Source organism: Anguilla rostrata, chromosome 1, assembly GCF_018555375.3.
Source record: "Anguilla rostrata isolate EN2019 chromosome 1, ASM1855537v3, whole genome shotgun sequence".
In the NCBI taxonomy this organism is placed as follows: Eukaryota; Metazoa; Chordata; class Actinopteri; order Anguilliformes; family Anguillidae; genus Anguilla; species Anguilla rostrata.
Genome location: NC_057933.1, coordinates 53,165,969 through 53,189,978, shown reverse-complemented (window position 1 = coordinate 53,189,978; position 24,010 = coordinate 53,165,969). Strand labels below are relative to the sequence as shown.

Here is a 24,010-nt window from a genome sequence, read left to right as displayed (position 1 = left end):
GCCCGAGTTCAAGATGGGGTTAAACAAAAATAGGAGCTTTTTTGGCTTTAATAAACTAGTTTGAATGATTGATATTGTTTTGAGTTGCAGTAGTAGTAGAGTAGTGCTCCTTTAAGGTCATTAGAGTTGAATTATGGTCACGGTCATCATCTTGTCCAGTCAATGACAATCCTCATTACATTGTCAGACTTAATAAATGAAGGAGTCCTACACAGAGGCCATGTGAGCTAAAAGAACAGCTCCCATTCAGAGCATATTCATGGTACCTTAAAGATCTTCTGCTCAATTAAGAGCTGATGAGTACCTGAAGTTACCTATTGACTTAATCAGACAAAAACATTTAACCAATGAAAGCAAGGCACTTGTTTGATGAGTGGTTTTCATGACTCAACCATGAAAGAATTTAACTAGTTCAGTACTTTGTATAAAGAAACTTTATTTTCCCTGGCAATAGGCTAACTACCTTGATTTGGATCTGTGGAAATATTGTTGGCAGGGATTCAGACCCACCTGTGCATTCTCTGTTTCTAATCCATACCGTACTCTACCCAAATGCATCCCTACTCACTCCATACTCTACTGAAAATGCAACCCTACTCACTCTGTGCTCCAGTCCTAATGCCTCCCTACTCACTCTGTGCTCCAGTCCTAATGCCTCCCTACTCACTCTGTGCTGTAATGCTAATGCCTCCCTACTCACTCTGTGCTCCAGTCCTAATGCCTCCCTACTCACCCTGTGCTGTAATGCTAATGCCTCCCTACTCACTCTATGCTGTAATGCTAATGCCTCCCTACTCATTGTGTAATTTCTCCGCTAGAAAAACCACCCTTTGATTTAGTTTGATGAAAACAATACAGACCATGCTTTAGCTTGTGGCTGAGATGCCAATGTCCTGTAATAATAATAATAATAATAATAATAATAATAATAATAATAATTATTATTATTATCATAATTATTATCATAATAATAATATAAATGAAAAATAGTTCTTTTACAGACTAGGAGGTACTACATCTAAAGGAGAGAAGGATGATTTCATGTGATTTACTGTTTCCATGGAAATGGTACACAAGGTGTTGTGAAAATCATGTCAGCGGAGCTGTGGCCTGATTGGTCTGTTGATGGCTCCTCTGTGAAGAAGGCCTTTGCAGGGTTACTTCACCTCTCTGCTAACTGGAAGCAGCTGGAGGGCAGCTGGCAGATGGTGCTGGGCGCAGAGTTTCTCTTGTCTGACCAAAGCAAACACATGGACTCACCAAGCAGAACATTTCCTGAGTGCTGTCAGAACTGGACGTCTCAGACCAGCTGAGGACAGCAAGACCTCCGCGTCATACCCTGACCTTTCTTGCTCTCTTTCTCTCTCTCTCTCTCTCTCTCTCTCTCTCTCTCTCACTCAATTTCCTATCCTTTGTACACACACACACACACACGCACACAAAAACACATTTATGTTTACTGTACAATGAATTTAAAGCACAGATGCTGGTGCTCTTTCTGGCCAAGGCTGATTTATATGCTGCCTTTTTGCTTCTGTTATTTTAGTTGCAGCTGAATTTTTTATGTATAACCCAATGTGATGTGTTTCCATACCCTTTTCCCTGGTTACATCTCTTAGTCCTTGGGTGACACTTCAAACTTTGGCACACTTTTCACATTGAATGTGTGCAGGCCTTTTTGTTGTTGTTGAGTGAACCAAGTTCAGCTGGGGCTCGCTTTTCCCAGCTCCAGCTCCTTTGCCTCTGTCAGAAAAAGCAAATAAACGTGGCAGAGTTTTGGTGCTGCAGCGGAACCCAGGGCTGCCAGGCTGCTGTGGAATTTTGTGGGGGAGCTCCCCAGTGATGGCGGATTTAAGTTCTGGAGCGTTTCACCCGGAGTTTTCCGCGTGCACCGAGAGTCTCACAATAGAGCCTCTGTCATGCTGCCTTTTCACTGGCACTCAAATGCACCTGCCCGTAAACCCTCGTAAAGCCTGTGACTTGTTGGTTGAGGGAAGACCATTAAAGCTGTCTCCCTGCTCCAGAAAAGGAAAGGCATTTTTCTGTTTCATAAGCCACTCAAAAAAAAAAAATCTGGATTCATTGAAGTAATGTAATGTTATTTGGTTTGGTCCTGTGTAGTCTGAAGCATTTGAAATCTCAGGAGGATGGGTGTGTGTGTGTGTTGGGGGCGGGGGGCGGGGGGTTATGAGGCAGCCATATCGAGCTCACACTGCAGATCATTTTCAGACAGGTCAGAGGTCATGGTGATGCTGTGTCATGCTGTGGCCTCAAGGGGGTGGAAAGAAGGAAATGCTGTTGGCCCAAACTGGAGGGTTACAGTGGCCCTTGGATGAGTGGAACACACTGTTCTGTTGAATTAAGTTCAAATGTATTTTTATAGCGCTTTTTACAGTGCCCGTCAAGTTAAGACACCGTCACAATGACGCTTTAATGCAGGATAAAAGGAAAATAGGACATTTGAGAGAGACCAGGCCTGAACCAGTGATAAAACATAAAACAAGCTACAAAAAACCTAAAAGAAGAAGAAAAAACTGAGAAAAAACTGGAAAGGAACCCTGTCACTACATACTGTAAGGAGTCCACTCCTTACAGTGTGTAGCAACAGGGTTCCTCTCCAATCCAACACACAGTAAGGAATGGAACGTTGTTGCTACACACTGTAAGGAACATGTTACTACTCATTGTAAGGAGTGGAACACTTGCTACACACTGTAAGCACATGTTGCTACACACTGTAAGGAGTAGAACACTGTTGCTACAAACTGTTATTATGTGCCCTCAGTACATCACAGGCCAAGAGAACATACAACCACTATGTCCTCAAATGAAATGCACACCCTCAGTACATCACAGATGAGAGAAACCCACTGCCCTATTATACCTCTATACCCTAATTACACACATTCACTGTACCCCACAGAGGAGTCAAACAACCTGCCGCTACACACTATAATTATTAATTTTCTTTACATCAGAGGAAAACATTTAATTCCTCCACACACCATATCACACAACTTCACAGTGCATAAAAAGTGTAGGGCACACTGACACTATGCAGTGTTACATATTGTTTAAAGTCCTTTTTGGAACACTAATCACTGTTACTTCACATTCTCTTCTCTGAATATCAGTGAGAGTAATGCGCCATCATTACTCACTGTAATTGTACATTCTCGTCATTAATGCTGCGTAAAGATGGTCTTTGTTCTTATGCATGGCACTAAAAAGGTTAGCTGCAGGGAAGTTGTGGGTGTTTGGTCTGTTTTAGCAGAATCGTTTTTCCCCTGTTCCCATGGGGGGATTTTTAAACTCAGAGAACAGATTCTTTCAGGAACAGAGGAGTAAAGGGGAACTTCCCATCCTGTTACAGGATGTTTATTTCAGGTTCTTTTTTTGAGGATGCTCACAACGGAAAATTGTTACACATGTCCACCTCGTGTTGGTGCTGAAAATTGAAGTTAAATCACCCCATTCCTTGCAAAAAGTGCTGATGTGTTTTTTGACCTCCTACCGTAAGAAATATTTCCAGAAATATGAGGACACCGTTTCTTCCATTCTGCATGACTGTGATTCATCCAAGTGTCTCATGCTTACTTTCAGTTTTATTCATATTTTCCCTGTCTGCGTTTGGCTTTCTCAAAAGCCAACTCTGCAAAAATACAGCCCTGCCCTTCTGTAGGTCCTACCCCCCATGGACTAAGGCCATGTGTGACTCATGAACGGCAGCCCATCTCTGATATCTCTTTGCATTTTGGAAACAGCGCAGTTCGCCTGTGATCATTGTGGTTCCATGTCAGGTTGGATTGAAAACTGTACTGGCATTGTATGTTGCTAAATGCTGCTGTTGCATTGTTTGTCCTTGTGCACCAACTCATTACTGCACATTTGACCCTTGCTGGGAAGAAAAGGCTTGTTGAGCACCTTGTTTAGATGCTTATGCAAAACAACTGCCTCAAAATGATTTCCTTTTACATTCTCTTTTCATTATTATATAGAAGCTCTGTTTTTGCTGGCAGGCAGCTCTTTGGGGGTGTCTGGTGGCTTAGAGCTAGAGGCTGGCTAACAACTGGAAGGCAGTATGTTCAGTCTCTGTCCTTACCAAACGAGTAGCTGTGGGCTAGACTGGTGTTATATCTACGATATCCACCAACACTGCCTAAGTTCCCTTGAGTAAGGCAGTGAACCACATAACTGCCCCAGAGGTGCTGCAGTGTGGCTGACCCTGTGCTCTGACCTCAGTGATCATATAGTGCATTTATTTTAGTGAACCATGTATGTGTGCATCTAGGAGACATATGCAGGAAAAAACTTTCCTGCTACCTTGTGGTAATTGGGAATAAAGTGACCTTCATCTTCTGTCCCCAGGAGAGATCTGGGGTGTGGAGGTTGTCCTTGTAGAGGAGCTGTGTATGGCTTTACGCACCTGGCTGCACCAGCACAGGTGAACAGGGCTATTGGGAGAGATCATGGATGCCAGACCTGTGAAACTAAATTAAATACTGCAATCACCTTCACTGTGTTTCCTTTCCTTTTCCCATCTTTGACCAGGGCTCCCTTGAAAAAGATATTCTTAATCTCAATGGGACCTTCCCTGGTTAAAAAAGGTTTAAATAAAATAAATTTAAAAATGTTAATGTACATCATAACCCTGCACATATCCTCAGCACAGACAGTAGAGCTTATCTGAATGACTGTGGATCCTTTTGTTTATGTGTGTAGCACAATTTCAAGACAGAGAAGGGGCGCAAATTTAATGTTTATTAATGGATTGTCCCTCCGGCTACTTTTGTAGCATACTCAAAATATTGTCATCAAAGCAGCCAGACGAATGAAGCATCTGTCATCACTGGTGCAAACTGCATGCGTTCAGGCCAGTAAAACCCGAGCCCGGACTGCTCGGGATCTGCTTAATGTCTGCATTCTTCTTTCATTAAAACTAGATTACTGAGCTGTAGCATGGAGTTGCCTCCAAGCTAAACAGGACCCTGTCAATTTAGATCCGTCTGACTTTAAATGGCACGAAATGCACTCTGCTGAGGGCAGGCAGCAGATCCTGCTGTTTCGGTTGGTTCCTCAACGGCTGTGGAATCCCACAGAAACGAGGAGAGGACTGAACTTCCTGTCGGGCTATAGCGGTTCACACACTTAATTCACAGCGCTTGCGTTTGTACGAATGCAGATGGGTTGGAGTGCAGTGGCCTCTCAGCATGCTGCACTGCTGTGTGTGGAAAGGTCAGGTCACAAGGGCACCAGAGGAACCCGCTGGTCAGGGTTTAGGATAAACAATTAATGAAGAAAACATGACTTCTTTAAAGCGATATTCCACACAAAAATCAATGAATTATCTAACAACTTCCATACTTATCTATACTTCCATTGACTGTTCTGGATCCAACCAGATGTTTTTTTTTTTTTTTAAATGAAAAAATGTTTTTATGTTCCCTTGTGAGCTTTTGTCCGAATATATGGGCATCACTCAGGTGATCTCATTTTTCCGTGTCATTCCATAATGATAATTTAATATTAAATAATAATAACTGGGTAAGTATATAATTCATTTGAAAGATATTTTCAAAGCTAAATTGCCCCATGAAAAATTCCACAACCTCTCACACAGCTTCCGAGAGTTGCCCATGAGGAATTTCCACCATACTGGACTGCACAATTACATGGAGAATAATTATTTTTAGGTGTGAAATCAAAATACTGGTAGATAAACATTAGGGAGATTAAATATTTGGACAATTATTGCATTTTAGCTTCAAAATTAGATAACATCTGCAGGCGGTTCAAACAGGTATAACTTCCACAGTCATTATGTGGTCAAACTTAACATGGTGAAGATTTACAAGTGTAGTTCTGAGCTGTAGTTTTTTGCCCATTGGGTTCCATTGTATTTGCCAGGTCTGATCTCATGGCTTAGTTAGGGATGTATTTGACTTTATAAAAAAACTTTATAGATCGATTGATAACACTCAGTGTAAGTATAGAAAATCAAGACATTTCTAGGTGGAATATCCCTTTAACATTGATCCAATCACAAAACCAAAGAATGCTGAAACATTTTAATCAATCGGTGCTCTATCAATAAATCAGGAAGACTGTTGAGCAAATGCTTATATAATAGCGCTGTTAAGTATGTGCAAACATAACTCTGCAGCCAAGCGCTTGTGAAACAAAAAGTACAGAGAGAAGTAACTAATTGCATAAAAATGGGTCATGTAAGGTTGTACTTCCATTTGAACTGTGTGGGGAAAGTACATACAGATTTGTGTGCAGGAAAATGTGAGACCATGAAAGTATGCACATATGTTAATAGTGGCTGCTAAAAAAAATGAGCTAAGAAAACACAAGTAAAAAAGGAAAAATGTTCGAAATGTAAAAGAAGGAAATTCATGCTCAACAAAAAAGAAAAGAGAATACCCAGCATTCTGATCTTAATGCCTGTCTGTGCTGTGGTCTCGAGATCAGACTGTGTGTGGAGAGTCGATGTATTTGTGCTGACCTCCCCAGCGTGTGTCGTGTGAAAGCGCGTGAGACTTGTTTGTCCTCGAGGAGATGCCGGGCTGGAATGGAGCCTTGGGTCTCTGTGTTCTATGGGCCTTCCTGCTCAAACAGGAGAGAGGAGGGGCTACAACTTCAGACCCATGGTTTGGAGTTATGAGGTCTGGTTTGGAGTTAAGACCATTGATGATTTCAGAGACCCTTTAGTCTGAATATGTTTATGATTGTGTTAGTATGAGCTGATACATATACAATAATCTTATGTAAATAAAAATGTATGGTATGCATTATGTGATGATGAGAACAGGCCATTCAACCCATCCAGGCTCCTCATTTTTCTTGGTGCTTTAATAGTATCTAGCACTTTTTGGAGGCAGCTTTTGAGTACCTCTTGGGATTCTGCTTCTACCACATTCCCTGGCAAGCTTTTCCATGCATTTCTTACTCTGTGAAAAAATACTTCCTGCTGTCAGTGTGAAATTTACCTAATTTATCCAACCAAGCAATTCTAAAAAAACATTTATTACATGTTACATTTATTATGGCAAAAATAGATTGTTGCAAAAATATTGAATTAATCATCAAACTCTGTTTATAAATGTCCAACCATAATTTGTGCTAGTACTATGGCTGTCATTTTAAGTACAGTCATTTAAGTTCAATTTTTGTCATTCTTCTCATTACAGACAGGTGTAACAAAAAGAACAAAATACAGTATGCCTACCCCAGTGACTACAATGCACTATAATAAGAACAGCCATAAACAATTAAAAGTAGCAATACATTTAGGAATTAAAATTATAACAAGAAAAAAAGACATTGAGCAAGAAATACAAAGTATGCATTTCTCTTGCTTCTGGAATTAATATCAAAGCAGAAATTGGACAGCGTCTGACCCCCTGCAGCGGCTCCCCTCCCACTTTGGCAGATGGAATTACCAAAGGGCTCGTGCGCGTCAAAGTCCATGACGAAAATAACATTTTGTCTGCGCGACGGCTCGCAACACGCCATGCGCCAGCCAGAAAATGGAGCCCCAAGCATCTGTCCTCGTAACTTTTAATTGTGCCTGGAACCAGACGCTGGGAAAGAGTAATGGCTGAACGTAAAGAGGTGGAAGTTTAGCACCTGACCCCTTTCTTCTCCTGGAAATACTTTTTCTCTATAAACCTGCCAAATACAGTATGGAGTCCCCTGTAGTTTACTGAATTAAGTTTTAGATTTAAGGCGCAATTATAAACAAGGGTGTTTTACTGTATCCCAGCTAATGATGAAGTTCAGCTCTAGATGCTGAATATTGGACAGTATGTCTCTGATGCATTCTGGAAAACCGTATCCTGTTTGTTGATGACTCTTGTGTTGAATTATGCTGTCCTGTGACCCTTTGACCCACATTATAGGTCCAATGATCATGAAGGAGCACTTCCTGTACCAGCCCATACTTTGCGGGTTTAATGACCTTCCATAGGCTGGCTGTATGTGGAGTGCTCTGCTCATTTCTTTCAGGCCCTAATTGCTGTGTTCACACCAGTTGCTAACCAGCAGTGACAGTTGGCCAAACTTCAAGTTTGTTGAACTTTCATCCGAGTTTAAAAAACCTAACCTTTTCGATCAACCATGGTGGTAATGACCATTTGGTTAAAAATGGAAATTGACTCACTGGCTCAAACCTCAAAACCTCTCTACATCCAACCACAACTCACAAGCTTGGTTGTAAAATATGGCTGTGCAGAGAATCCCTAATAGAGCTGCATATCTTCTGGTGCTCCCTTCGCCCCACACACCACACACCACACAGACATACACACACACACACTTCACCCTTTGCTTCCATCTGGAAGAGTAGACCATGTTTGCCTTGGCTCCTTCTTGGCTCCCCCCTCCCCCTTCTCCTGGCACAGGGAGAGTCTGAAAGAGAATGGAAATGTTGTCGGGATTCTGACAGCTTCTGACAGACTCTGCAGCATGTGGGGATGTGGGATGTGGGGGCGAGAGACCCGGGCCCTGATTAAACCGCGGGTCAGACAGGTGATCAGTCTCACAGCTTCTCAATATTAGGCACTGCGTGAGAGCCCAGCTCATTCGTACCCTGCTGCTCTCACGCCCTGCACCTCTGCACCCCGCACAGAGGCAGACCACAGCTCGGCTGTCCAAACGCTCCAAAAATATCCTGCTCTAGATCTGGGGCTCCGCCTGGGGGTGCGGGAGGCTGCGTGATGTCAGAGGGCCTCCGCAGATGGGACAAGTCTGGAGCCTTCTGCCCGCTGGGGCTAAATGTCAGCAGGGGTGGGGAGGTGGGGGGGGGGGGGGTGAGGGTCAAATATCCGTGCCATGGATTAAGTCAGCCAGGCCTCCGAGTAACTGGGCCGTGAAGAGCCAGGGTGTGTCTGAGTTTGGTGCCAGCTGGTCTTTGTGCCACGGCACATTGGCATTCAGCGCAGTGCTCCCCGTCCCGCGACCTGCGGCAGCTCCACGCCGCGAACGCCACGACGGCCAGCGAGCACTCAGGTTATTTTCTTTGGCGTCTAGACGGACACCGTGATCAATTAAACAAAAGGCACTGGTGTGCTGTATGCCGCTGCCGGGCAGTCTGGGATTAATATAAAATGGGAGCGACCTCAGGTTTCTCCTTCCCCTACTGGACCCAGTACGGCTTCCTTCTTGCATACTCGCTGTGAAGAGAGACGGGGAGTGGGGGAGAGAAAAAGGGGGACAGAGAGGGCAAGAGGAAGAGGAGGAAGGAGAGTGAGTCAGAGAAAAACAAAGGGGGAGAGAAACCGAGGGGAGAGAAGGGGAAGAGGGAGAGTTAGGTAAATGAGTCAGACTCTCCTCCAGCTGTTGCAGTTTGGTAAACCCACTCAGGGTCAATGCCGGCCAAAACACACTGCTAGAAAATGCCAAAATCATAGGCAGAGATACGCCAACTTTTTTTGCTGTCATTTTAATACAAACCTTTTGTCACTTTTTGGTTGTTGAGTCTGCTTAATTAGCAGTTTAAGAGCGGTTTATTTTTTTCCCTTGTGTGTGTGTAAAACATAATTTAATTTGAGTGCAATTATTTTTTTCTCTCATTATCTCCAATCTTTGCTTGGACAGATAAACCCCCAGTGTGCTTCTTGTCCAGTCCTGCTCCCTGGGAAAGGTTTTTTTTCTCCAATATGTTGGGGTCTTGGAGTGCTATAGAGGAAAGAAAAATAAAGAACACAACCCAGTGGATTTATGGTCTGATGTATTTAACAAGTGCATTGAAGTGTAAAGGAAGGCAAAGTGTTTCTCACTGTATCAGAAAATCTGAATTTTAATCATTGTATACTCTCACTGCGGTACTGCCTGTGGGGCCCTCTTGGAGGCCTGGAAGACTGACTGAGCATGTCCAGGGGGCGGGGTTTGTGTTTGTGGAGACTGAGCAAGTGTTGGGGTTGGCCAGGGTTGTTCTGTGGAAGACAGAGCATGAAAAACAAATGTATTCTGGAAAATATTTTACGGATATCTCCAGTGTGAGCTTTTTTTGCTTTCAAAGAATAATTGGGGATACAGTGTGTGTGTGTTGCTGGTTATGATGCAGAATTTTCCTCCCCTGCTCAGTGGAAACCAAACCCCCACCTAACTACCCACCGAAATCACTCTCCTCTCTTATTTCAGAATCACATATTAAATTGTGAAAACTGCCAATGTAAAGATCTACTATTTTGATGGCCACTGTCACTAAAGCTAGACTCCAAGCATGTGAAATCTGGACTCATAAAATGAAGCTTGAGAAGTGAAAGAGAAAAGTAGAATGCATAACACAATGAGAATGCATAGAGGAGGTATAAAGAGGTACAAGGCTGCAGAACTCTCTGTTTGGTACCTGTGTGCCTTATACAGTAGGGAAGGAGTTGGTGGTTATATTTTAGTGATGGTGATTGGACTAAAATGTGAGTGGGCTGACTACAAGTATTATGTTTAATCCAGTTTTTGCCATTAGAGTGTTGGAGTGTTGGAAGCAATTCGGATATTGTTATTTGACCAAGTGCAAGAAGGATTAAATGCTGTAGGACAGCCATGCAATTTTAGAGTTTTTTGGAAAATGCTGTCCTAGAAGGGTTTTTGCCCTCTTGTCACTTTTTGCTTGAATGATTTGGAGGTATTCATTTTTGGACTCATTTCTCTTTGGTTAGGGGCAGAATGTTAGTTTGATGTTATCTTGTTTGTGCTTTGCAGGCCTTCCTGCAGTGGCTGCGCTCACTGAACCCTGGCGTTTATTTCCAGCTGAATGGAAAGAAATCTATCATCTGTGCAGTTGGGAATTGCAGTTGTTTTATGTTTTTTAATCTTTTATCTTCTTGTTTTTTGTGTTTTTTTAAACCCAGCCTTTCATGTTCTCCCATGGCTGTGACCAAATGAGGTAGTTCCTTAGGGTGGTGTGATTTTTAGCTAAACTGCCGGTTTGGGAAGGGCCTCTCTGTGGAGTGAGCGGTAGTGCTCCTGGAACAGGCACCTGTGGTCACCAGGCCCATGGGCGGGGAGAGAGAAGTTCAGACGTGGTGAAAGTGCTCTCGCGTGGTTCACCTCATCTCAACTCAATTTAGACTTTCTGATGGAGGCAGCAAGCTTTGCTTCAATCAGTGTCACCCTCAGCAAGCAACAAACAGACAAACACAGGCCAGCTGCTGTGTCTGTACATTTGTGTATTTGTGTGCATGTGTGTCTGTGTGCATGCTTGTGTGCATGTGTGTATGTGTGTGTGTGCGCGTGCGTGCATGTGTTTCTGTGAAAATGTGTGTGTGTGTGTGTGTGCATGCGCTGAGATTTTCCAGTAGGTGCTAACAATAACATTATGATTCTGGTTTGATAAACACTCAATTTAGTTCTGCAGTGCTTTATCTAGTACTTGGCCTTTGGCTACATCTCCGCAGACCTATTTCCAAACGTAACTATAAATGTTTGCCTGACAAACTGCATTTTAAACCACATTGGCTGTTTGGATTTCCTTTATGTGCAACACCGTCCAAATCACATGACTTCCGTTCACTTGTGTGCTCTATTTATGCTTCACTTGACTCTTTTTCTGGCCAGATTTTCCCTCAGTGTTTCACACAGTGTACAAGGGAGGACATTGATTGGCAGGTCCCAAAAGGCTTCTCTTGGTGTTGGCGGGCTCAAGTTAAAGATGGGGACATGCTATTTATACACAACCTCCCCAAACCACTGAGCTGGCATTAGACAGGCTTTGACATATGCTGATGGTTGCCAAGCTACCTACAGGTTCCCACGGCAACTCTGCCAGCAGTGGGGCCTTTGTGTTGTCCGAACAGAGCGCCGCCCACTCCCGCAACCCAAGCACTCATCCTCCCCACCTGTGTGCCAAGGGCCTTTCCCAGAGGCTCGCCCACCATTGATATAGAACCTAATTGCTCCACTGGGCACATTTCCATTACAGTGGTGGGGAGCTTTCAGTTCCGGAAGAGCTGTCTCATTAATTGGTGTTAATGAGATGGGAGTGTACTATTAAACTGCTGCCATCCTGCTCTACAGCGGGGTTGAGATGCACTCTTCTAAACCGCCAGGAATCCTGCTGCTCTCAGTGTGTTTGTGTGTGCGTGCGCATGTCCATATGCGTGTGCGTGTGTGTGTGTGTGTGTGTGCTGTCCCTGTGTAATGCAAATGTTTATATATACTGCTTCTGCGGTAAAAATATATGCCAGACTGTGTGTAAGATTTTATATTATTTATTTACATGAGAGTCTCTTGTGTATTGAAAAGTCTTGAAAATATACCAACATTTAGTAAAACGTTCTCACATGATCTCCAGGTTATGATGAAAGATTTATATTTTTTCCCGAAGTAACCAGTGGTTTATGAAAAATAGAATCTTCTCTTTTAATTTTAGAAGAAGGTTATAATTCAAGCTGGCCTTGCGTTGGTCAATGTGAATGCCCTGCCAGCTTTTCAGAGTCCTTAAAGGGAAAGTTCACTTTAGCGATTTTTTAAAATATTAATTCAGTTATAAGGTTTTTGATTGGCCCAGACAGTTTTTATGGACATCGAATCATTTTTTGAGAAGCTTCTGATGACCTGTGGGATTTACAATGGCAGATATTTGGGGTTTTTGGTTTCAAGCATGAAAAGATACTGCAAGTAACTCCGAAGCAGCTTGTACTGTGATGTAATGCCTCAATAGATTGTTCATATGAGCGTGTGAATGTTAAAATGTGTGTGTTTGCAGTGTGTGTACCCATACATTATGTGAGTGTGCATGTGTGAGTGTAATCTCTGTCTCTCAGCGTGATGTATGCAGTAATAATTCACCACGTGGCTCCACGTGCAGCAGTGTGTTTACAGTGTTGAGTCTTTCTGTCCACAATTCACTGCACATCCAGACAGGCTGGGCTGGGCCAACACATGCTAGTTTTATAAATCCTTAATAGAGCGTTTGGAAAGCACTTGTGGGCTGCACTTTCTCAGCTGTGGAAATGACAGAAATTCTAGAGAGTATAGTTTTCCATTTGTGGAACAGTGCACGGTGACGCAGAACTGTCCAACTCGCACCCTTTCCGAGGAAATGGTGTGGTATGAGTTGAAAGGCCTTTCAGGAGAATAATGCACTTCCTTATGGTACAGTTATAATGCATTATAAATGTTGCTGTAATATACTAACTCATAAACAATATCAGCCTTTATAATGTAATATAAATGTAATTTACCTGTGAATTGGCATGACTGAGTATTCCAACATCTAGGCCATATATTGCTTTACAATTGCATCATACAGCACTTTAAATGTAGTCAAAAGCCGTTATATGTGTTTATCTTAAAGAAAGGGTCACTGGATTTAGTACTATTGACATTTACCCCTCCCAGAAGATGGGGTGGCAAGGAGTTGGCGGGGCAGTACTTTCTGTGATGCTGCTTAAAGAGATAACATGCTGCACTGTGCATCTGCATCGCTGGGAATCCGTACGGCTGAGATTTGGTGCCACTCTCCCCAGAGTCTCAGAATGTGTGGTCAACAGTGTGAGCAAACGCCAGACATTATCTGCGGTTTCTGCATTAACTTCTTAAACATTTATCGGCGGTCAGCATTGGTAATTTATTTTATGTCACAGAAGACTGGGTTTTATTGCATCGTATGCTTTCCTAATTCACAGCCTCAGTTTGTACTTCTACAGTCTCATGGACTTTTATGGCCAAGCCTCTTCACAGAAGCAGATAAAAAAAAGTGTTGCTCACTTGAAAGCGCGCACTATGAGTGTAGATTTGTTTTGGGAGGGGCTGCTCCTCAGCTTTCTTCTATATTTCCCTCCCACAGACGGCTGTAGCGGCAGCCAGAGAGGCAGTGGTGGGGGAGCGAGTCGTCTCGGCCTGCTTTTATTAGGAGTAAAAATACAGCTTATCGTGTCCCCGGCCCACAGAGACGTTGCCACGTTTGCTCTGGGGTGGGGCTCTCAGAAACCATGAGGAGAACGCGCTGTGCTGAGTGGTGGTGCGATGGTTATATTGTGGAGGAGGCTGCTGCAGAACGGGGGAACCTCTGGCTCGAAGTGTGTTATTGTTCTATTCTGAAGCTACTGCTGCTCTGATGAACCAGCTAATGGGTGCATGCATGTGCTTTACATACAGTATGTACTGCAAGTGCTCAGGTTATTGGAGATAATGTAACGATCCAAGGCTGAGGCTTTCTGTAAACTATGAACTCAGACAGTGAATGGTGTCACTCTAGTCTGTGGTTAAGGATCCGAGCCCAGGAGGCGCCTCCCTCATTAAGCCACTGATCCTAGATCAGCTGTCACGGATGCCACACATCTTTGGATGCATCACTGCAGTGTTGTCAGGACAGATGTTTGAGGCATGCAAATATTGTATTTCATATTTCAAAAATATTTCTGGAGTGACAAGATTTTATAGTTTGAAAGAAAATATTTTGAAATAAGCCTCAAAACAGGTTTATATTCAAGGGATTTGCGTTTAGTAGCCAATTTTACGCAACAAACTGATTCAATCTTTGATGACAAGTAGTTCAAGTAGAGAAGGAGCTATTACGTTGCACACTGGCACTGAAACATTGATATGAGATTAGATATGCTATTATAAGATTTTTCTGTCCCAACGGTTGCGTTACACCATCAATAACTAAGTAACTAATGTACAATAAGATTGAATGCCAGACCAACGTGGTACATGTTGAAGACGATTCAAGCAAAATATTACAGATTGTCCAAAAGAAATGTAGCCACTTCAGCATTGCTTTTGATGCTTTAGTCAACACAGATTTTTCATATAGGAGCTTGCAAGCAAGAGAAGATGTTAATGTAATTGAGTTTAAGATAAGTTTGCTGCCTTATTGCGGACTAGCTAGGTATACGAGAGTGAATATATGTGGAAAGTTTATACTCACCTTGCGCAAGTGTTGCACATATGCACATAACCTGAATGTTAATGGAGTGGACCTCCTTTCAATTCACATAGGTGAGTGGTTGGTTAGAAGGGGCACGTAACTGAACGTCTGAAGTCAATGGCGGCCAGAACCTTGGGAAATACACATTTTCCCAGACATTCTTGTTTAGTTCTGGGCTGGAATGGAATGGAATACAGTAACCCCGGGACCTCAGTTCAGTATAAGAGCAACCACAAACTATTCAAAACAGGAATAAATACAGGAATTAAAATTATCAAAAAAAGAGAAAATGAACAATAAATGCAAAAGTATGTATTTTTCCTGCTTGCGGGATTTATATCAAAACCAAATTGGACAGCATATGATCCACAAAATCAACTTTTTGAATAGGCTGTGATCATGTACGCATTTCATGGGAAAGACCCAAAAAACAATCCACCCAACAATGGGCTGCGACTTATAGCATAGACCTGGTCTGAGCAGGTGGGTCATGAGGGTGCAATTTTTAGACTATACGGACTGGAAAATTGCAATGAGCTGCACCATAATTTCAGTCTGCTGCCCGATCTTGACTGAAACACCCCCAGCATTGACTCTCGTCCCACTTTTCTGCACAGTGAGTCAAGAAATGACCAGATAGCGCATAAAAATCCATGAGAGAAATACCACTTCACATGTGGGACGACTCTGATCAGACCTTTCACCAGCTGGAAAATGGAGCCCATAGTGTTGGGTTTTTGGTGTACAGGTATTCCGGTGTAACACCAGTGTCTCCCTGCAGGGCATGGCTTTCTCCCTGGAGGAGAGGTTACAGTTGGGCATCCATGGCTTGCTGCCCCCCTGCTTCCTCAGCCAGGACGTCCAGCTGATGCGGGTCCTCAGGAACTATGAGATGAAGAAGGATGATCTGGATAGGTGAGTGGAAGGGGTGATACTGAATTCCAGTACACAGTGTTGATCCCACCCCCTAGAGCCTCCCCAACAACCTCAACAAACACACACACACACACACATACAGGTGACCCCACCCTCTACAGCCTTCCCCCCTCAAAATATACCACACACACACACACACACACAGATGACCCCACCCTCTACAGCCCCCCCCCCCCCCCAAAACACACACACACACATACAGGTGAGAACTTTTGGTCTGTGGAATGGATCCGGCCCTCTCATTAACGTGTTGACAGGAGCATACAGGGAGTCATTCCTTCTCTTTCCCTCTCCCTCTCTTTGTTGCCCCCTCCCTCCCTCTATGTTTTCATTATGGTATTGTCAACACAGCCGGTATTTTTGGCCAGTGCTCAACTCATTTACTTATCATTGAGAAAGACATGGTGTTAATATCTGGCCTCAGTGGGGTTCTGCTTCTGGCCTGGCCTGAGGAATCGCTCGGCATGCTGGGATGTTATCGACCTTTGATACCAACTCTGCTGGAAGGGCAGGTTTCCAGGCTGAGGACTCACATCTGGAAATGTTTACTGGGGTTTGTTTTCCGGGGGGGGGGGGTCCTTCATCACTGCAGCCTTCATTCACAGGTTCTCTCTCACTCCTCCTCTTCCCCTTTCCTCTCATCTCCATTCATTTCTGCCCCTTAGTTTTCTCTTTCTGCTTTCATTCATTCAGTCAGTTTGTTAGTTGATAGATGTATGAGTGCTTTCACTCATTCATTCAGCCTGTCCTTCATGATCACACATTCACTCAGTCACATGTTGGATTACAAAGTGGAGCATTCATTTGAACTAAAATAATATAGGATTCAGAGCACACACTTATTTGCACACACCCACTCTTTGAGAACTTCATTACTCGGAAGGTTGTTTCTTGTGTTCTAAATGACAGGCTTGAGGAGTCTGTGAGTTAATGGCACTGTTCACTCCCTGAGTCTCTGTGACAGCTTTGATCAATAACTTCAAAAAGTTATAATTCTCATTCTCTTTAAGACTGAAGGGCGTGAATGTGCTTTGAATGAAAAGCACTGGGTGTGTTGTGACTGTTGACTGAAAGTGCAGTTGCAAGTGCCAAGTGACGTAAAAATGTGAAAGAACTAAAAATGTGAAGGGCTTGTTGGATGGAAGCCTTTAGGAAATCAGTTAAAAAATCAAGATTTTGTGCAGTTTCATACAACACACACACATACCTCCTCTGATGTAAAAATGTCAAAAGTACAATTTGTGTCTCTCTCTCTCTCTCTCTCTCTCTCTCTCCCCTGCAGCCACACCACTCTCTCTCTCTTTCTGTCTCTCTCTCTCTTCCTCTCCCCCTGCAACCACACCACATAAGGCATCGCCTTTGTTAATATAGGCGCAGGGGAGTGGTAGGGAGAACCCAGCATCCATTGCCATGGTGCTGATGGAGATTCTCTCTTTGTTACTATGGTGTAGGCCGAAGGTGGAACTTGCAGGTTGGGGAGGAGGCAAGTCCTGAGGAGTCCTGTCAGCTCTGCCTTGGGGGGTTGGGTTGATTGGGCGGGACTGGGAATTGTTGTCATGCCAATAGCAAAACATCAACTTGGCCTGGTGGGAACATTATATTCCCATGCTCAATCCCATGGTATTTGAGGTCCCATATTTTTAATGCAAGGGCACTCCACTTTAAGCTCTCATTTTGTCCTGTCAGCCACTGGACCCCTGCTGTTTGTGTGTTCATTTCTCAATATTTACTGTACATCTTGGCCCCCCTTTAAAATGCTCTTTTCAAAATTCCCAGAAGATGATATATTGCCTATGTATATGTTCTGTGCAGTTGGTAATTTAACCCACAGAAACCTTGTATGCCTCTCCTTCTGTGTTCACATCTGAGAGTTTTGGGCCCACCCCCTATGCACAGGACTCTTGGGTGTTAATGTTGGATCAGCTCACACATGTCTATGGTTAAATACAGATGCTGTGAGGAGCTGGGAGAGAAGTCTCTTGAGGAAAGTGTGGGAGAGTTGTGATATAAGACACTTTCTGCTTACTTAAAACATTCATCATTTCGACAACCGGCCTGTATATTTTTCTTTGTGACAGATGTTTTATTTGATAGCAAGGAGTAAAATGCATGGCATGTTATAAGCCGCACCCCCAAGCCCCCATGCAATACACCATGATTCTCTACTTCTTTTTTCTCAGCGTATGATACAAATAGGAACCGATAGCAATGGCAGTAATAATTACAGAAAAATAAAAATGTGAATAGCAAGGGGTAGATGGTATGTTTTGTAAACCAAATGACAAAAAAGTGACCTAACCCCCCCCCACCCCCACCCCACCCCCAACCCCCACAAAAAGCCATTTCCAGCACCACCACCATTTCCCCACCAGGGTGTTAACTTAGGAAATGTTGTGCTTAACACTGTAGTTTACTCTTAATTCACAACATCATAGTATCCTTTTTTGAAAGGGATCAAAGGTTACACTATTAGGCTACTGTAGGCATGTACAGTTAGCATGTGTCTCTGAGCAAGCTCTACAATTTGATGCGGGGTGTTTGTCCGCTGCTTTTGATGTACATCTTCCTTGCTTTTTCCCCTCTCTGTCTCTCAGATATGTCCTCCTGATGGGACTGCAGGACCGCAACGAGAAGCTGTTCTACAGGGTTCTGACCTCAGACATAGAGCGCTTCATGCCCATAGTTTACACTCCTACTGTAGGGCTGGCCTGCCAGCAGTATGGACTCACCTTCAGGAGACCCAGGTGAGGTGAACACGTTTACACACATCACACACACACACACGCACGCACACAGACCTACACAATCATGACTGGCTGTGCTTTAAATGTTCCTGTATATTTCAGGGCATCACTTCTGAGTGATGAGGTGAGCCAGTTTACACAGATGACTATCTGTGGAGCAAAAACATTCACACTTTTACCCTGTTTCTGCCCTGAAAGGAGATTGCATCACAGTCCAGCTCACAGCAAGAAGGCTAGCGCCAGTAACATGGAGAGACTAACCTGCCCTGCAGAAACATCTTTATAGCTGCAGCTGCATGCATGGGGCCACAAGAGTGGAAATATCACCACCAATGTGCTGTAGTCGGAACCATCTAGGTCTTACTTAGATCCTGGTTAGTGTGCCAAATCACTAACAGGAAGCCAGTAACAGTTGCATAAACCCTCTTCTAGTAAGGCATGGGACTAATAGTAATACATTGGGCGTATTATTTCAGTCCTACGGAGAGATAATGTTATTTCAGTTCCCTGTGGTGCAGCTTTCCTTTCTGCTTAACAGCTGTATCAGACAGAACTGGAGTTCCCACTTAGGGAATTGTACCCTTGCACAAGGCACTGTACGTAACCTGAATTGCATCAGTAAAATATTCAGCTGTATGAGTAGAGGATGTAAAATTTAAAGCTGTGTTGGTTACTCTGAATAATAGGATTTTCCCCATGCAAGTAAGAAATGTATTGTAGGAGCTGATTACTGAGCTGTGGGGAGCTCTCTCTCAAGCTGAGTTATTTAAGAAGTAATGGCTTTGCTTAGAACATGCTATAAACAGACAGCTAAACTGAATAGGGAGTTCAAATCCACTTATGATGGCAATATAATTTTATTGTAAATGATCACTCGTTAAAGAGCGGAAATCTCAGTGTTTTTTCTGTATTATATTGCCTTCCACAGACCCCAAAACTTGGAAGTTTGTGGAAAATATTCTGAGAATGCTCTCTACCTCTGGCATTGCAGTGGAGGAGGAATTTTGTATCCCCAAATCTGGCCACAATGCAGTAGATCAGGGCAGGTTGCCAGAGCCATGGCACATGTGTGTTCAGCAAGCTTGGTGCTGCAGAGCTCTCCTACTTTACTGTTCTTAAACACAAATATGCATGTCCATGCACACACACATACGTAAATATACATGGACAAGTACAGGTATGCACATACACGCAGGTACACATGCTGACACATAAACATGCACACGCCCACAACCATGCACAAACGTGTACACACATACATATGAACACATGTGAACACACATACAGTGCAGGCTAAAAGTACTAGGCCTCCTGTGTTTTTTTTTGTTTTTTTTTATTTTGGGTTGAGAAGAATGCAGTTAATATATGCACCTTTGTTGAATAACAAACCAAAGCATAATCTTTTTTTTATTTCTACCTGTAATAACACAGTACAATAGAGAGAACCCAGTTCTCCTGACAGCAGTGAAACGGCAACTATGATTTGCTGGTTTAGCAGGATGTGGATCTGCCTTTTCCCCATCTTTTTGGTCCACTGTTAATGGTGCTTGGCCCACTGGGGTCTTTGTTTTCTTGTTAACAGTGCACAGTAAGGACTTTTTTGCTCATACACATTACTTTGGACCAGCAGTTGTAGTCAGGAGAACTGGTTTCTTTGTAGTTGCATTGAGTTCTTCCTGTAGTGGTGGTGCAGTTTTACGGCGATTTCTCTTGCTAGACAACACAAGATGTTTGTCTTCTGCCTCTTTATCTTCCTGGTCTTCTGTTAACATTACTGCCCATCAGATGGAACCTGTACTGAACACTGCACCTGGAAATCCTAAGCTTCTTTGCCATTTCTCACTGGGAATAACCTTTTTGCCATAATGTTTACTTACATCTAACCCTAACTCCTTTTTTTGCCATATTTCTTGCAACTTAATGCCTGTTTTACTTGCACTACAAACTAAAGGTATTTGGCTACCTACTAGGCTTTAAAAAAAAAAAACTTCAAATAGATAAGATTTCATTGCCCCTTTACCTCCCTCCCACCCCTCCACCTTCCACTTTGCAAAATGATTGGATTGACTTACAATAATAAATTTAATTGGAATAAAAGTTGTGTCTAAGATTTTCAAGTAGAAATTATTTTTTAGTGTTATTGTGGGTGGAAACTGAAAAAAAAATGTTTGTACTTTGGTTTGTTATTTCATAAATGTGCACATATTAACTGATGTTTTCTCTAGCTAAAGTAAAAAATAAAATAAACAGGTGACCTAATAATTTTGGCCTGTAGTGTATATGAATACATACACAAAGACAATGCACACACCCACACACTCGTGCACACACACAATCACACATACATACACACATGCACATCAACAAATGTGAAAACACATGCACACATGCACAAACAAACAGGCACATACACTCATACACACATGGGCAAGGCCACACACACAGGCACAGTAAAGGAGCTGTAATGAAACCCTGTCTGGACCACCACGCTGAGATAAAGGCTGAGATTAGTGCTTTAATCGCTGCCTCTCCCCTATAAAGAGCGTAGTGTTGAGGAAGGGCCTTCCCCACCCTCCTACCCACTTATAGCCTGTAATCTGCCTCGTTCAGTCTAAGCACAACAAGGCTGCATCCTGAAACAGGGGTCAGAGGTCAATCACTCTTATCTTACACACAGAACTCTTTCAGGAGTGCCCATTAGTCACACACTACCTAACAAGCTCTCAAGCCCTCTAGGAACCTGTGAAGAACCTAAACTTTTTCACCACGGCAACACAGGAAGAGGTTAGAAAGGGAATGTACAGACCTTGGTTTTGTGTCCTCCCATGCAGACAGGGCACTTATTTGTTCTTTGAGTATTTGCTTTGAAATTGGGTCAGAGGAATTGTAACAAGTCAGGCTTAAACACACTAGACTTAAGTCCTGTAGCATCTCTGCTAAACTAAGGGCTCTTTCATCTCTAAATTGGTTAAAATGGAGGATGATTAGGTAATTGTGCCAGGCATCACTGGAAAAAAAAACATATATACGTAGTGATGATGACTCTCTGATGCCTCTGTTTAATGTTCACAAGGAGCGTATATTTGAGGAGCGATAATAGCTCGACACAGAAGCTGCAGTGTTTTCATTGGAGCACGAGCCCCTGGCCACACACAGAGCTGGCAGCGACCACAATGGGATCGCAGCTTGAGCTGCCTGTATATTTCGGGTACAAAGACAATTCCCCTCTGCAATCCTTTTCATGTACAATCCCCCACCTCCTTAGTGAAGGTGTTAGGGGAAGGGAGAGCAGAAGAGGACCAACCGCAGAAAAAGACCATTCTATTCAGAAATGATTTTAAAGATACTTGGGGGGATGTTTAACCCGTTTAAGTGCATGAAATAGGAGTTGGGCCTGTGCTTTGTTTGATAAATTTGCTTGGAGTAGACTGCCAGACCATATAGCAGAAGTGGAGGCCCTTTGAGTGTTCAAGACCTTGCATGACACCGTACTTTGTTTACTACCGATGCTGTGTTTATAATAGGCAAAATGATGAGTTTTACTGGGCCAAAAGGCCTATTTTTATCATTAAATATTCTGATGTTTTTATATTATTATGTTCTGATTTTGAGGCTAGAATCTGCACCAATTTTATAATTGAAAACTTGGAGGCACACACATTGAGTTGTGTAATTAAACATACAATGACACAAACTTGAATGATAACAGGCATTAGATTCTGGAAACATCTTAAATTTGGAAGCACAAAAATCCCAAATTTTTGGTATTTTGTAATTTGGTGGCTTGTTTATAATCTGGGAAGGGTGACAAAGCAATGCATCTAAGGTAGTACCCACATTCCAGGTATGATATTACCTAAAACTAAACCACATTTTTTTCCAATTTCATAGCTGAATTCAGTTGTTTGTTTTGCTTGACCATATATTTTAAATCCTGGAGGATTTCCATGTGGGAAAATAATCGTTTCTTTTTCCCCCCACTGTTGTTTAGTTAAAGATATGCCCTTTCACAGAGCTAAAGTTCAGTGTTGCACTTTTCTCCTCGTACTTTAAAAACAGACATTAGAAATATGCTAAAGTTACTGTGCAAAGCTATGGTGACTTATGACAGACTTGGCGATGCTGCTGAATACCAGACACCTTGGAGATGTTTGTATTTCCATAGCTTTCCAGTGTTCTGGAGTGGATTAGGATGAGGTTGGACTACTTTCTGCAGCTGCAGAGAAAGGCAGAGTCTATCTCTGGATATCCAGGAACATCTTTATTTCGGGGTGGTTATCTTGGTGTGACTCTGTTGCCTTTCTTGAACCTTTGTGCACTCTGTATGGTTGTCTTAAACCCAAGCTGCCACAGACACACAGCTAGCACAATGTAAAATATCTTTATCAACCTCACTTGCCCCAGATCTGTAATGGTACTCAAGAAAGACTGCAGGTGCTGCAGATTTCTCACACTACAAGTCATACAGTGTACTGCAGCAACAAAGAGAGGTGCAACTGACAACTGTTGACCTGTGCTGTAGTTTCCTGGTGTAGAGCTAGGAAGTGTTTCAAGGTTTGGCAAAACGAGCGAGAGCAAGCTAGATGGTGCTGCCCACTGGCACAGCAATTACACAGCTCAACAGATGGATTGGAGACCCATAAGAAGCAGTGGCTGGTTTGGAGTGTACACTCCCACTCAGCATGTCCACTGAGTCCAGTCTTGGTCCACTGAGCTGTAGTTTTTAAAAAGACCTGTTACTGAGGACATTTTAAAAATACTTGTTTCTGAGGACCTGGGACATCTGTGTTTCACACTGTTTCCTTTTGAGACATTTCTGCAGCGTTTCTACTTTATAGCTCAAGTCTTTCACCTGCATCTGTGAGCTTTAACGCACATACATGTGTGTTCCACACATGTGCATGGACCGAAAAAGGTATCTCACCACAGCTGTTACAGAAAAGGACTGTGTAGCCTACAGAGAATAGGAGCAATTGCAGAAATGAAAAATAAACACAAACTTTAGGATCACATTTTTCCACTACATTAGCACAGTTGTCTGCTTTTTCCCTTCCTTTTTTCTCTGGACAGAACTGAAATTCCAAGCCAGCTGCTTCTCCAGGAACTGTAGCAAAGACAAGATGTTTATCAAAACCATGGAACTGCTCATGCAGTGCGCCTTAGTTAGGGCTGTGGTCACAAGATGAGATTATGTATGTGAGCCGTGCATTGCGGGGTGCTTTTCGGGGTACTTGGGTTTCAGGATTAGAGTGAGATGTCCAAGCCGAAGATTCTTTTGCCCGATTGTGTCAGAATCTCTAGGCAAGTTGGCTTTTTTCTTTGGCAGCGTTTGAGGCTACAGAAACTGATGGCTGCTGTGTCATAGTGGTTCATCATCAGGCCTGTAGTTTTTGGGCACAACTCAGGTTTTCAACGGGTTCTTTTCATAGGGCAGAACCTTCACAAAGGG

The 24,010-nt window shown here is 43.0% G+C and overlaps 1 protein-coding gene across 2 annotated transcripts in view; it reads left to right on the top strand.

The window, feature by feature from the left end:
- me1 (malic enzyme 1, NADP(+)-dependent, cytosolic) overlaps window positions 1-24,010 on the top strand; it is a 65,528-nt gene that overhangs the window by 8,974 nt on the left and 32,544 nt on the right. For both annotated transcript variants that reach the window (XM_064342364.1, XM_064342358.1), the window contains exons 2-3: window positions 15,663-15,796; window positions 18,412-18,561. In XM_064342364.1, coding sequence (XP_064198434.1) covers window positions 15,663-15,796; window positions 18,412-18,561 — 284 coding nt within the window. The remainder of the gene's footprint in view (window positions 1-15,662; window positions 15,797-18,411; window positions 18,562-24,010) is intronic.